The sequence below is a fragment of the Equus quagga genome, chromosome 8 (genome assembly GCF_021613505.1).
Source record: "Equus quagga isolate Etosha38 chromosome 8, UCLA_HA_Equagga_1.0, whole genome shotgun sequence".
Taxonomy (NCBI): domain Eukaryota; kingdom Metazoa; phylum Chordata; class Mammalia; order Perissodactyla; family Equidae; genus Equus; species Equus quagga.
Window position 1 is genome coordinate 29,964,247 of NC_060274.1, and position 16,154 is coordinate 29,980,400.

The window sequence follows — 16,154 nt, forward strand, 5'->3', positions numbered from 1 at the left end:
TGTAGAAGAAGCAGTTCATCTCTGGGATTCAAATGTCTCCCACAATGCCACTATCTGCTAGATTTCATTCATGGGGTTTGGAGATACATTTAATCCTCTCTCACAGATACAGGACTCAAGAGTCAAAGCACATAGAAATTTGAATTCCACTAAGAATACCCTGAGCCAGTTGATTCTGGGGTACAGATTTTATTTTATGCAAGAAGTCTGCAATCCTGATGAAAGAGGGCTTACATCAATCAATGAACTCATCAGTCTCTTCTGCAATATCAGAAACTTCCTCCGTAAGTAGAGAGTACAGTTTTAGGAACACCATTTTTGCAAGACAAGGAGAAGCCAGAAAATTTGTTCCTTCAATTGTACATCACCATTTAAGGCTAACGTAAACATCGGTATTTGAGGTACTTGAAAAATAATCTGTATTCGCTTTTATTCATACAGAAGCAGTGCTCACATTATTCTCTGATCATAAACTCACTTATGTAACCACCACACAGGGAAAAATAAATGAGTAACTTAGCAAAGTTCTGAGCCAGATCTATGTAAGTAAATCTCCTCCATAACCTTCTTAAGAGAATAAGACTACTTGATAGTGAAGAACATTTTAAACTTTTTCTATTTAAAAGAGTGACTTTTATTAACTATTTTCAGTTATACCGCTATGCCATGTGACATACTAATAAATAAATGAGAATAATTCATCTAAATATTCAACAATGTCAAAATAAAAAAATTATGATGGAATATTATACAGCTATTAAAACTACATTTTCAAAGATACTTAAGGACATGGGAAAATGATCAAGATTTAATTCTAAATGAAAAAAAGCCGGCTACAAAATATGTATAATTTAAGATTATAATTTTGCTAAAAATATGTTTATATAAAGGCACAGAAAAAAAGACTCTGAGAAAAATACCAAAATATTGACAATGGTTATCCTCGGTGTGTTTTTATTTTCATCTTCATGATTTTCTGTATTTTCTAAAATTCACACTTTGAACATGTTATTACTTTTATAATATTAATAATTAAGTATTTTTAATGACTAAAATTTCTTAGACTTCAGATTTTTTCAGCATAGGTTTCATTCGTCTTGGAGGTTCTTACCAGTCTTATTGTAAAATCCATCCAGATTGTCCTTTCTGTGCAGGATTCTAGCGCTGAGTTGGGTGTGACACAGTCCCACTGTCTGCCCACTGTCTGATGAATCTACAGTGGTGATTTTAATATCCATATCTATTTTTACTGTTCAGATAACACTTGCAGTGTTGGTATGGGTCGTATAATTAAACATCACTACTTTATCTCAAGATACAATATTTTATGTAGTATGGCCAAGGTTGCGGCATGACAAAGCCACGTGCTTAATAGGACACGACTTTAAAAGAAAGTGTCCAGAATAGTGTTAAGAAATGAAAAGACAACAAGATATTAAAAATAAGAACAGCACGAAGAGATCCTTCCTAGTTCACCAGGAGCACTGGGCCTCTCCTAACGAGAAAGAAGAGGAACAAGCGGACCTTGGACACGGAGACATGACACGCCATCACCAACGCATCTGACCCACAGCAAAACACAACACTTATCTTTGGATATTAAAACACATGACCAGGGAATATTGGCTTTCTACCTAAAGTAGAAAACAGGAAACACAGAAATGAAAAGGTTCTAAGAGAAGAAAATTATTCTGTTAATCAAATTATAGAGTGCTATTTATTAAAACACAGTTGCTGGCTTGAATGAAAGCAAAGATTGAGTTACCCTGTAAACCAGGAAGGCTGAGAGAACCAAAAGGGTGACACCACTTTCCCTGTTCCTGTTCCCGTTGAGAACCTGGAAAAGGCTCCACATTCTCCTCTTTTGAAAAGACCCCAATCCACCTGCATTTCCACTGGATTCTTATTTACAGGAAAATTTACCTGCAGTTTTGTCCTCCATAAACATGTCGAAAGCGATTCTCCCGACGGGGCCGGCGTCCGCGGGCGAGCGCTCGTGCTGGGGCACCGGGGCGCTGCTGAAGGTGTCCAGCATCACCGTCCTCTGGTCGGCAGAGCCCGAGATGAGGACGTTGTCGATGGCCCAGTCGTTCTGATCCAGGCCGTCGTGTCTGGGCTGCCACCAGCGGAAGCGAGTAGCGATCTCCTTTGCATCAGGAGGGAGAAGGATATTCACAAATCTGTAAGAAAATGATGGTGGGGGTGGGAAAAGTCTTGTCAACTGTCCTCCCCCAGTAAAAGATTGTTACAATTAAGATAAGATTGCAAGTCACATGGTGGATGAGGAGCTACCTGTTTACTCTAACGGTCCCTGGGCAGGTCTTAGAGGGGCTCCACTATTTTCTGCTTGCCTAGGGCCCCTCCGGATCTGCAGGCCTAGAGTACATGTGCTTTGGTAGACATAAAACAATATTGACTTTTTTTCTGTCACCTAGGGGTTGGTTTCATCTGTTTCCTTTCCCTGGCACCTTGATTTCATTCTACTCCCACGAGTACCAGCAATTTGCTGGGAATATGGATGCTAGATTGTGGCAGGATGTTTGGGCTCTTGGCCTGAGGGTACCAGGCTATATGTAACCGATTTATCAGTTACCGGTGGTTTGACATTGACTTTGTCTTTATGCTTTATGGAAAACACTGTACTTAGAAACACTGAGTGAGAACCAAGGGCTAACAAAGCCAGCTTGCTGTCCCCAACTCAGTCACCAAAGACAGATGTGAAAAAACATGGCTCCATGCTCCAACATGAACCCTAACCAGCTAGAAATAAGGTCTAAAATACCCCTGAATCACAATTAGGCATTTAACCCCAGGAATATATCAAATCCTTTCAAACTTATATTCACAACTCATAAGGTCTATTGGGGAAAACAATTTCCTTAGGTTTGCTCTCCTTTGTGCAGTCTCATCTTTTTATCCATGTTCATCTACCTCCCTTTCCTTTCAAGGGCTGCCTCTCGGTGCTGGTGCTCCAGGACAGGGCCAAGAAGCCCAGGTTCATCCTGTGAAGAACCCTTAAGCTGAGGGCTTCGACGATGACCCCTTTAGGTCTCGTCTTTCACACTGAGGAGGTTTCGTTATTTTAGTTTTGTTTACACAGCATCTCCCTGTTGATCTTATTTTTGCTTCTTCCTCTCTCTTTTATGTCTTCCTTGAGATCTAGTGACCAGAATAGTAGGCAGTATTCCAGATGGGGACCAATCAAGATCCATTCAAAACTAGGATGCTTTTAGTTGGATTTCCAGTACTTGGATTTTAAATACTTTTTTGGATTATGTCCATCATTTCATGCCCCTTTGGGCCATGACGGCTCAGTGGATCTTGGTCTTAGGGAAGGAAAGTGTAGACGGTGAATCCTAGACCCCTACCAGTGTAGTTACTGGGAGTTTGGAGACCACCAGTCTTTAGACAAACAATCTTTTCCAAAGTTACTTTCCTCATGCATCTCAATTTTGAACCTCATCTGCACCCCTCCCCACCCCCATTTTATATGCTCACCTCGTAAGATCTTTATATAATTTATCTCCATTGACTTGGCATGTTTAGCTAAGATTTTTAAATGTAGTAAACAACATCAGAAATCCTTCTGTTCCTGGAGGGACGCACAATCATTCTTCTTTACCCAGAGCAATGATCTTTTATCTTTATTTTCCTATCCTATTTCTAAATTAGTTTCCTTTCTCTTCCTTTCCTCTCTCTCATTTAAAAAAACCTTTGGAGTGGAAATTTATCTAAGGCTGCTCAAAGTTTAAATAAGTTATGACCACTGTTCCTACCTTGGTCAACTTGTTCCTCCCTCAGAGAACTAAAGCAGATTAGACGGTTATGCTTTTATTCTAAGAAACAACTTCCTTCTCCCTGTACGTTGTGCTGTTTCAGGCTTCAGGAACTCATACTTGAGAGTCTTCATAACTTCCCTCCAGAAAGACCAAGGAAGCAGTTTACTTGGTGTGTCTGTTATCTGCTACTAATGGATGAGCACATTTTTTGCACCATGACACTGTGTACCACCTAGCTTCTTTTTGGATTCCTTTACTGGCGTCCAAGTTTAGTGTAAGGACAGGATTTAAAACTTTTGCTTGTGGCAGAGACTGCTGGCATTTCCTCCACTGCCATCCTCCCTTCCACCTTCATAATAGAAGCCCATCTTTTTAGCGGGGTGAAGAGTCGCCCAGAATAAAGACAACGTGCCCAGACTCCCTTGCATGTGGGTGTGTCTCTGTGACTAGGTTCTGGCTGCTGGAATGCAAACAGAAGTAGGGGCAATGGTTGGGAAGTGTCCTTAAAGACGGATGGCACACCCTTCTCGCCCCATCCTCCTTTCTGCTGGCTGGGATGGGGAGGAGCCGAAGTTGCCCTTTTGGACCATGAGATGGACATCACGCATTCAGTATGGCATGGCAGAAGAACAAGGTAGAAAGAACCTGGGTCTCTGGTGCTCATGGAGCCACTGCAGCAGCCCTGAGCTACTTTCTTCTGGATCTGATTCACATAAAAGAGGAAAAAACCCCTTGTGTTCAAGTTATTTTGGGTTTTCTGTCATTCACAGCTGAATCTACTCCTAACTGATACGTTGAATTTAAATGATTATTTACACGATTCTTTAATCATTTTTATTTTACATGATTTTTAGCCTGTACCTGGTGTGCCATGCACAGAAGGACTATCTGTGTTTCTTCTTCTTTTGTTTTGGTGCATTCAATTTATTTTACATTTCTTGATTGGATTGTGTTCATTCCTCCCCTCTGCTCTGCTCCCCTCCCCTCTCCTCCAGCTTTCTCCTCTCTCCTCTTACCTTCTTCTTCCCTCTTCTCCTCCTCCTACTTTAACAAATATGCTCTATCATTTTTATTTAGATTGGCACCTGGGCTAACAACTGCTGCCAATCTTTTTTTTTTTTTCTGCTTATTCTCCCCAACCCCCCCATACACAGTTGTATATCTTAGTTGCAGGTCCTTCTAGTTGTGGGATGTGGGATGCTGCCTCAACGTGGCCTGTTTAAATGACGGATACATTGTGTTTATTCAGAGTTTCTTAACGAGAAATTTAGAAATAGACTCTAGGGTTCTTAAGGATATTTACATTTTACTGTGTTTATTTTCTAGCCCTCAGTTCTCTAAAATGGAGTGAACACGACATAAACAAATAAAGATACACACTGTTTTCCTGTTTCCATTTTCCCAAAATGTTGTTGAAATTAATTACCATATACTCATGAATTTATACGTATTTTTGTACTGGGTCTATTCATTACTGGCATTGTGATAGAGGATCTTATCTTATGCTGGGACTTGAAAACTAGTTGTTCTTAAAATAAAAACCCAAACCAGCTGTTCATCCAGCTCAGAAACCTTATGTTCATGTCGGTCTCAGAGGCATCCCTATGGATGAAGTAAGGTCTAGGTTTTCTGCGCTCCCTGTGATTGATTGCTGGTAGGCCTTACCAAGCATCTTTGCCCAACATACTGGTTATTAGAGATAAAACAGAATACAAACCCAGGTTTACTGTATTGGTCATAGAAAATCTCCATTAGCAGGTTCCAGGTAATGCCTCCATTGACAGAATATTCCAGAAGAACACCTTGGTTCCGGTTGTTGGGTGTGATCAGACATCCATACATGAAGTAAAATTGGATAAACTCGGCATTAGTGAGGTTTAGATCCACGGTGACCAACAGTCGACTGCAACCCTAAGGAAAAGAAGCAGAATGCAACAAAACAGCCATGAGTCGTAACGGCAGGTTTCAGGTTTTCTCTGGCTTCCTCCTCTTCATATTTCTTTTGTAATACAAATCACATGGTATTGCAATACTGATATTCTTATCATCTCTCCTCTGATACTAGCTCCTAGCATGGCCTCTAGCACACAGTAGGTACTCAGCAAATTTTTGCTGAACTTTGAAATTTCAGTATTAGAACTTCCTTACAAAGGGCAATGTGTTCAAGGAGATTCTCTTCTATTTTCTTTTAAGAAATGTGAGAGCTGGAATTAAAGTAACTGTTCTGCATTTTTATTAAACTATTTCCAGTTATTCACAGGCACTTATTAGATTTTTAAAAAGGCTTCAGTTATTAATAAAATAGCATATGGAGATCACTTTTTAACATGAAATTTAAAAATGACTACCTCTAAAAATTTCATATACTTATAATTAGAGATAATAGTTGTAATGCGTTTTATTATACCTTTTAACTGATTTTAACATCATCTATATTAATTAATGTATACAGGTAGATATTTCTCAGTTGAACATATGAGGAAAACTATGTCTCCTAGAGTTTCACTCAAGCTAGAAAGAGTATTGAGAACTCTGCATTCTTAGTCATTGTTGATGATTCTAGAAATCCTATATGCTGTATGTTCTCTTGTTACTCTTGGGCTAAAACACTCAATAGAAATATATATACTTCATTGGGACAAATGGTAGAGAAATAAAGAACCGACAGTGAATTTGTAATTTTTAAAATTAACTGGCCTCTGAGGGGTATTTAATTATGGTATTGGAGAAATTCTATCTTTAAACAAGTCATCTTTGGCAGCAAGGTAGAATGATTACAAAATTTCTCAAAAAAAATTTCTAACATTGCTGCTGTCATTCACAAAATAACCTGCTATAAATACAAATGTCTAATAATTACTGACAATTATTCTTTCTTGGATAATTTATAGAAAAGATTAATTGTTGTTAATAAATTCAGGAAACACTGAAGCTCATTTTCCAGATTTTTGGCTCCTTAAATCCCAAATCTGTTGCAACCTTGGGTTTCCAATTAGAGCACCATCCAGATGGAAGACCCACCCATTTTTCAAGGTCTCTCTCTCTCAGGATGGAAATTCATTTAAGTCCTTTTCTTTGGTGAGGAAGATTGGCCCTGAGCTAACATTTGCTGCCAATCTTCCTCTTTTTGCTTGAGGAAGATTGTTGCTGAGCTAACATCCATGCCAATCTTCCTTTATTTTCTATGTGGGACGTTGCCACAGCATGGTTCGTTGAGCGGTGCTAGGTCCGTACCTGGGATCAAACCTGTGAACCCTGGGCCACTGAAGCAGAGCATGCAAACTTAACCACTACGCCACTGGCTGGCCCCCATTTGTGTCATTTTTTAACGTCTACTTAAATATGCCTTGTGCAGACACTATTCTGCATAATTAAATTGTCTCAACTGATTTGTGAAGGGAAACTGTCGGAAATAATTAGTATTTTCTGATTCATATAAAGTTGCAAGCTCACATCAGGGTTGAACATTTCGAGTGTCTAACTCTGCATTTTGATTTGCCAATTAAACTTCCAAAGAGACTCAACTTTTCTGGGAGGAACTCAGAGGATGCAGAAAGGAATAACCAGCAGCCAAACACTCACCCCGCTGAAATGGAGAGCCATTCCCGAAGCCACGGCTCCACACACGGTACTTAATTTCCCTCCGTTCACAGACAGCCAGTTCTGGCTGGATGGAGCCCGATTGAAGTTGTCTTTGAGTTGGGGTGGAAGAGAGGCCTCAGGCTCATCACAGTACAGGCCACCCCACTGCTCATCACAGCTGGGTGCGGAGAAAGGGAAAGGAAAAGTCAACATCAAACAGAGCCCCCACAAGTGTGTTCTCAAATTAGTCAAGCCGACTCTTTTTGCTAGTCCAGGACGATGAAAGGTTACTTATCTTCACAGAGTTTGCCAGAATGCACCTGTTCTCCTTAATAGTGCTCTAGGTTAGAAATAAGCTGTGAATTAACTGCCTCTAGGTTTTCCCAAAGTAGTGACTTGGGCTAACAGGAGGAGAGAAAGAAGCAACTTCAAAGAATTTACCAAAGCCCGTCTCTACGGGACACAACTCCAATGGCTGAAAAACAATTGCAGCTGCCAAACTAAACTGGTAGGTCCTAATGATTTATGACTTTGGTCTTTTCAACAGAGACTTGGGGCCAATTAGGAATCCAAGAGGCCAGGTTCCAAACAGCAGAAGCTAGTTTGGATAGCATCTGTCATCTTTGACCAAAAGGTTGACTTCCCTATTCAGTGTGGAGGAAATAGGAATATAGGACCCGGCGGCTCAGGGGTCTCAGAGGTCAATCTGGATATGGGCTAGAGTCATTCATCCAAGGAAAGACTTCCCAGGTGTGCAGATATTAGTGGAGAAGGGGCTATGAATTCTCTCTGAGCGCCTTCACTCATTCTGCCCCAGCAAACAGCATAATCTTCGAAAGCAAAGCACTCTTCTACACAACACACACACACACACACACACACTTTATTTAGATCCTTCAAAAAATGCTAAAGTTCTCCAAGAGTAAAATACTAGACCTCTCCATCAAATATGCCTTGTAAATTCATCAGACATTTATATACTTTCTTATGCAAACAACACAGGAATACCGATTAAGTCACAAGTAACGCATATCATCACATATATTCAGACCTAAGTGAGCAAATTTATGATGTATTATTTTCGGTCACAACTTACTGAACTCTTGAACCTCATTGAATGTCTTTTTCAAGGCACAGGTGTATCCCAGAAACAGAGAAGGAAATAAAATAGAGTCAATTATAATTCAGCCTTCTCCTGACAAAACAGCTATTGTTCAGTTCCTAATCTCTAAGCAAGAATGAAGATACACTATCCATCAACTCCACAGTTGGCTCAATATCAGATTTCAGAAAAACGTATAACCCAAGGTAGCTTGGGAGTGATTCAAAATCAGTCTCAGGAAAATCTGCTGGCTGGAATGTGGGTCAGAAACTTCCTACAGAAGGAAGAAAAAAGTCTACTTACACACAGTTTCCGTGGATGCACCTTCCATGGCCACTGCACATATCTATGCAGCCGTCCCCAATATAGACGTTATCTATCGCCCATGTCTGCTGCTTGTCAAAAGGAGCTGGTTGATGCCAACGGAAACGAGTGGCTTGGGACCTTTGAAGGAAAGCAGGATTATAACGAAGGATGTGGTGGAAAAGAGAACGTGTCCTGGTACGTCTGAACAAGTGCATGGACGAGTGTAGTACAAATGCACATACATCCCCACTGGCGTTCTGAAAGGAGCGTTCATCACTGTAGTATTCTATGCAAAACTTTAATCAAACCAAACCAAACCACACTGCAATAGCTTGAGAATATATTTTGAGCCAGTGATCTTTGTGAGCCTTGTAAAAACAGAATGAAACAGAAACTAAGACTAATCCTAAATCCAGAAGCCTCAGGGCAACAGTGAGCCCTGAATTTGTGTGGAAATCATTGTGGAGGGATGTTGAGGCCACTGCTAACTTCTATGTGCCAATTAGGAAAAGATGCATGTCTTTGAGCAGGCACAACCCCTCTGCATTTGACTCCAGAAGCAGGAGATGGGCTGGGTTTCAACTCCTACTTGCTCCTTAAAGCTAAACAATTTTGGGCAGTGGGCATACTGGGCCACCTCACACAGCATTCATGAGGAATTCTCAGAATGAAAGCCCTAAGAAGACAGTAGGTATGTAAGTCAAAGAGATCAGTGAAACTCTAGATAACTGGACAGAAAAAAGGGAGACAGTAACAAATAAGACCAGACTTATTTTATATGGACTTAAATGCATATAAATAAAACCAAAACAGAGATTCTCCCATTCCAGAAGCAGAAATATATTTGCTCATTTGCACGGTTTAGGGAGTGTCTTGTTCTGAAACACAAATAAACTTACATTTTCAGAGACACTAGATGGCAGTAAAATCCACACAAAGCCTGAGGCTCAAGTGAGTTTGAACATTCAAAGACCTCCGGAGGAAATAATTAGCCAAAGCAAGTTTTGTTTTATGGACTTATATACTTTTGTCATTAAGACACCGTTAATCCCTTGACTGAGAGATACGTGTTTTAGGCAGGACAAAAGACCCAACCACAGCAAGGATTTGAGATTTTCTTATTGAAAACGTTTATGTTAAGTTTAGGAAATAGAAAAGAAAGAGACTAGAATTAAAATCTTTGCTCTGAAAATAGTGAAGTTTGATGTCTGTTTACGAGCATCTATGCACTAGCTGATTTCTTCACGACCCTGCTTGCTTCCCAGCTCCCACCATTCCTCCCAGCAGAGAAGGGTCTACCTAACACCCTCGGATCACTTCCTATTGCTTCCTACTTCAGCCTCAGAGTCCCCCTTGGCGCATGAGGCTCTGCCTGTGCCGGGCCCCGAGCTCGAGCGCCTCATCCTGGCTCACTTCTGCAGCTCTGCTCGTCCTCTCGGTTCTCCAAGCTCACAGAACTCTTCCCCGCCTTCTGCCTGCTGGTTTGTCTTCTCTCTCTGCCTGGTTAACCCCTGTGTGTCCTTCAGGTCTCAGAGGAAATGTCAGGGCCTCACCAACAAATCTTCTTTCGGATCCCTTTAAAAATTACATTTCTTCCACAGAAACTGTTCCTTTCCTTTTATAGCATTTACCGGAATTGTAGTCATATATTCATTTGCAGATGTATTTCTTAAATGTCTGTCTCCTCCTCAGGAGAGTAAGTTACAAGGGAGCAGGGTTAATTCTTTTTGTTCAACATTACACACTCAGCGTATGGTGCCTGGCACTTAGTAGGTGCTCTCTAGGCAGTGGTATCCAGGTACCACGATTCTTACTAAAGCAACATGAAGATGGCTCCCCAGGGTTGTGCAACTCAGTGGCCCTGCTGATCAGTGAAATTTTTTTTTTAGGAAGATTAGCCCTGAACTAACTACAGCCAATCCTTCTCTTTTTACTGAGGAAGACTGGCCCTGAGCTAACATCCATGCCCATCTTCGTCTATTTTATATGTGGGACGCCTGCCACAGCATGGCCTTTGCCAAGTGGTGCCATGTCCGCACCCAGGATCCGAACTGGCGAATCCCAGCCGCTGAGAAGCAGAATGTATGCAGTTAACCGCTACGCCACCCGGCTGGCCCCTGATCACTGAATTTTTAACGACTAAGTTTATTAATAGCTATGCCTGTTTACATGCAGCAACGTGTTATACATAACAGAATGGGATATCATATTTCCACAGCACATCATTACTTGGCTTCTAATAACAAGTCAATGCTTATATACTTATTCTGCCCTTCTTTTAGACTATAAGCTTCTGAAGGGCAGGGAATTCTCTCTGCATCCCTTCAGGGAATACTGTTTTGTATCTTCAGTGCTTCTAGATAGTAGGCAAGTAATAAAATTTCCATGTTCCCTAATATTTTATACATGCTCCATCAAAGCCCTTATCACCTTTTATTCAAAGTGCCTATTTATGCATAGCTTCCTCTGTTGGATTCTTCTCTTTATTTATCATTTTATTGTTGGTGACACCTAAAGAGGGGCTTCATAAGCATTTACTGGAAGGACCTTAAGTTGAGAGCAATGAAGATGGCCATGGAGAGTCAAATAAGAGACGCCTTGTAGGATGGGTGGGCAGGGACCGGGGTCAGCTGTGGAGGGGGCAGTGATCTGACTGCTGTTAAAGGCGGAAGAGAGCTTCCTAGCAGGTAGGCTGTGGCGTGGGCTGCCAGCAGTGGTGGTTTTCTGATTCCTGGTTGTGTTTAAGCACAGTCCAGGCAGCCACTTAACAGACGGTACAGAGGGTTTAAGGGCCAGAGGCAGTGTTGGGGCTGACAGCTTTTACAGGGACTTCTAATCACGACATTTTCAGCTGTATAACTCTGTGACATTCCACAGGAAAGGAAACAGGGGGAGACCACGCATAGAATGTACGAGTTGGGCAATAAGAGTAAAGATGAATAAGGGCTCTAACCTGTATTCCGGTACCAGTAAGTTCTATGTCCGAGGTGAGGAACTTAACACGTATAACGAGGGGGTTAAATTAGATGAATCCTAAGGCTCTGTCTCAAATGTGATGGTTTTACATTCTTGGGAATAACTACGCTTAGTAATTATGTACCCACGAGACAGGGGTACATGCATGATCCAAAATTATTTTACTAGAAAAGGAAGCACTTTCACTAAGGGGATGAATTGAAAATGTAAGTTAAAAGTGAAGGCCTGGAATTTGAATTTCTGGGACTTCTTATTCCCAGGCCTGTCACAGCTTCACTATGTAAAGGGGCCAAATCACTTATGTTTAAGGGCTGACACTTCCCATCTGTAAAACTAGGAAAATGCTACTTCCCCCCTCACCAGGGCGTTGTGAAAATTAATTAGTTCGTGTTTACCGAGACCTGAGAGTGTCTTGGTGCAGCCTCTCGGCAGGTGTCATCATTTATCCCGAAGCATCCTTATTATGATGGCCACCACCAGCTGCTGCTTCCTGGACTTGGGGGGAAAATGGCCCCAGAGCCGATTTCTCCTCTTTCCATATCCTTGAAATGTCTCCCCTTGCTTCTTTTCTGAATTTATATCATTTCCTCTCCATCTACAGCACACAGTAAGTGCTCCATAATTGTGTTTAATAATTAAATATCCAGTGCGAAGCAGTTAAAAAACGTTACTGTCAATAGTATGGTTTCATCACTGCTCTCCCCAGGAACCTTTCCCCGCACCGCCTCCACGTCTTTGGATAGGTTTCAATACACATTTTAGAGTCTTTATATTTGTTCTTTTCTTCAGGATGACTCTGTCGACCTATGAGGTCCTCGTTGTCATCATCATCAACGGGAGAAGAAGCCCTCTGATAGGAACCATACAGAATTTTTAAAAACCTTTTCATTCTTCCCTGGTGTTTCCTTTACTCTCAAAGAGATATATAAAACATTTAGGATCTTTAGGACTAGAAAACAGAGCCAACCCTCTCACTCTACCAACAAAGAAGCAGAGGCCCTGTGCCCTCAGTCACACGGATTCACTCACAAAACTGAGACGAGACAAGGATCTCTTGGTTCATTATTACTCCATATTCTCAATAAGTCAACCCTCGAAAACTCTCTATCAACCTGTACAAAATAATCCTGTCCCTACCATTACTTGTAAATACGAACAGCTGCTGAGCTGTGGAAGGCTGTGTGTACTGCCGCTATGCGTACACACAAGTCTATTTATCTTGACTTCTGAAACTCAGTATCACAGCTGAAGCCCTTGACCCTCCGTGTTTGAGTTAGAAGATCTGTGATGTCTGTCCCGTCTCAAAATGCGTCCTATATTTGCCTTGCTAGCCAAGACCCTGCCTTTATATTGGGCATAAAATTTCCTCCATTAGCCTATTTCTTTGTGTTGGACAAAAGTGGAGAATATGCCAAAGAAGATGTATAAATGGCTGACAAGTACATGAAAAGATGCTTAACATCCTTAATCATTAGAGAAATGCAAATCAAAACCACAATAAGATACAACTTCATACCCTCTAGGATGGCTGTGAAAAAAAGGACGGCAAGAACAAGTGTTGACAAGGATGTGGAGAAATCTGAACTCTCACACGCTGCTGGTGGAAATGTAAAATGGTGCAGCTGCTGTGGAAAACAGGCTATCAGTTTCTCAAAATGTTGAACATATGAGTTACCAGCAGTTCCACTCATAGGCGTATACCTGGGAAGGAGCACAGGTCCGCTCACCTGAACAAGGGTCACAGCCCACGACCTACAGAGATAAGAGCTGGAGAAAAAGTGGGCTCTAAAGAGGGGCATGAACTTTGGTACCAGGAGCATGAATGAATCACTTGTGGTGAAGGGCTCTAAAGGGGTGGGCCGTCTGATAAGGGGCATGAAGGAGGGGAGACCTTCATGAACAAGACGCTGAGCTATGAACAAAAAGAGGAAATCACACTTCAGAGTGGAAATCAGAGGATACCTCTTAGAAACTGTTTTGTACAACTGACTCATTTCCCAGGGGTGGGGACTGCCAGTCAAGGAGGGGGGCGTCGACAGCTTCTCAGTTTTAGAACTGGATCCAGAACCCACTCTCTCCTGACTTAGCACATCATTGTGGAGTTGATGTGTGACTGAGAACCCTGGTTGTCCTGGATGGCAGGTAAAGGCTGCAAGACCGTAGATTTGGCAGCTAGCAGGGGGCACTTAATGTAGGCATCCCAAATCTTTTGGTAGAAAATTCTCTTGGTGAGTATAATTAACACTGGGAATTTGGAGGCACCAAATGACTGTAACATTTTGGAATTTTTAGGAAGCATTAACCAGCCCATTAAAGAATGTATACTGTCATTTAGTTTTCCTTTCTCCTAGACTTCCTATAATACACTGAGGTCTGAATACCAGCATGAGAGAAGATAGTGCTTGTACTATAGGTTATGACCCTAAACAAATGTGATAAAGGTGAGGTACCCATATAAGGTGACCTAGAACCTTCATGATAGCTCTCTGGAACTAGGGTGGAAAGCACATTAGGAGTTAGCAATGGGAGAGTTTAAATGAGGCACCCCACACGGCCTTTCTTTCTTCCTTGACAGAGAACAAGTGGAGAACTCTGTATAACCCCGGTTCAGCCACCGACTGCGTGTCTGAGGGGAAACTCAAATCACTTCCCTACGTGTAGTCCTCATCTGAAAAGGTAGGTGGGGGGACCTCGAGGTTCAAGGAGAATTAAGAGACATGCCAACCAGTTGTATTGTTTCTATCCTAATTTGAAAAAAACTGTAACACATTTTATGAGACAAACAGGGACATTTGAATACTAAGTAAGTAGTGAGTAAGACTTATCAGTAACTTTTAGGTGTGATGATATGACAGTTATGTTTTCTTTGAAAAAGTCCTTTTTTAGAGATACATACTAAAATATTTACAGTTGAGATGATATGATGTCTGGGATTTGCTTTAAAATAACATGGAGGGGGCGGGAGTGAGTGGTGCCATTGATGAAATAAGGTTGGCCACGAATCGATAATTATTAAAGTGGGTGATGAGTACATTGAAGTATAGTATGGCATTCTCTTTAATTTTGTATGTTGGATTTTGAATAGATACATGTGAGCCAAAAATAATCTGTGGTCCCTTCAAACTCACAGTAAAATTTTGATTTGAGGATTACAAATAAAAGAGAATGGCTATCTTTTTTTTGGTAAAATAAAGTTTTAGCATTTTTGCTGGTAATTATAATTAGTAATGACAATTATAATTAGTAATGATAATGACAGTAGGCCTACTGAGGGCATCAAACACATTGAACCATCCTTCAAATAAAAAGAATTTCCTACAGTTTACAAGATATCTTCTCAATGGAGAAAGACATATTTAATTGTTAAAAGAATCTTAAGAATCCATTCATGGCAATATGTACAAAATACAGCCAAATCTCAAATTCTCTGATAAAATTTTGGCAACAAAGTTGACACTTGATAACGCTTAGAGGGAATGCAGAATTTCTGGCAATAGTTTTATTCTCTGTTGGAGGAGAAATGGAAATAGATTTAATTTGTCTTAACATAGTGCCAAAATATATATTAATATATTCAGTAAGTGAAAAGCAATAGCACCATGGTTTACACCGGACAAAATTATTTTATGTTCTGTACTCCTGAAAGACCAGGAGAAATTCGGGGAAGTAAAAGCAGGGATGTTCAAAGTATCAAAACGATGCACAAGAAGATGGATGTGTAAGAGAAGTCCAGCGCTTGCCTGACATTGAAAAATGGTGACAAAATGTTCAGTAACTCGAATGCTTCCGAAAAGTCTTTCAAAAGTTACTGTTAAGTTGGAAGTAACGATGGACAGAAATAAAAGGTACCAGGGCAAATGAAAGAATCTCATTTAAAAAATGAACTTGTAATTCTCCTTGATATTTCTCCACGATGAACCCAAAAAATATTATGCTTAGTTATTTGGGTTTTCTTAGAATAAGAGCTTCCCTTTGCACTTACGGTAGGTGGGAATATCATTGAAAAATATCCTCCCTCTCTAAATTTGTTTACCTGCAAAAAGCTATCGTCTCCTTCATCCCCATTCCATCACCCCCAACCTTCTCCAATCTTCTTGCCTTTTCTTGTGCTTATCACCAATCCTTTAAACTTCTTGTAAACATTAAGGAGCTTCCAAGCTGTGGCTAAAAACCACGTGGCTTCCAAAGTGTTGTAGTTAATCTTTAAAGACAGTGGTATCAGCCAGGTCATTAGGGCTAGAAGAAGGGAATGGATCATCTTCACCCTGTGACTGAAAATAGCCAAGTCACCTGAGCCTTCCAGGGGCCGCCCCCTACTCCCTTTCTTGGTAGATTTGGGTTACCTGCCCTTCCAGTGACTCACCTAGTTCTCAGGTGACATTCAAGAACCCATGCCACTTGAACCTCCT

The 16,154-nt window shown here is 41.0% G+C and overlaps 1 protein-coding gene across 1 annotated transcript in view; it reads right to left on the reverse strand.

Moving 5' to 3' along the window:
• RELN (reelin) overlaps window positions 1–16,154 on the reverse strand; it is a 461,988-nt gene that overhangs the window by 31,939 nt on the left and 413,895 nt on the right. Inside the window, exons 47-50 of the mRNA XM_046670156.1 lie at window positions 8,767–8,907; window positions 7,362–7,539; window positions 5,497–5,690; window positions 1,924–2,180 (exon numbers count right to left, since the gene is read on the reverse strand). Coding sequence (XP_046526112.1) covers window positions 1,924–2,180; window positions 5,497–5,690; window positions 7,362–7,539; window positions 8,767–8,907 — 770 coding nt within the window. The remainder of the gene's footprint in view (window positions 1–1,923; window positions 2,181–5,496; window positions 5,691–7,361; window positions 7,540–8,766; window positions 8,908–16,154) is intronic.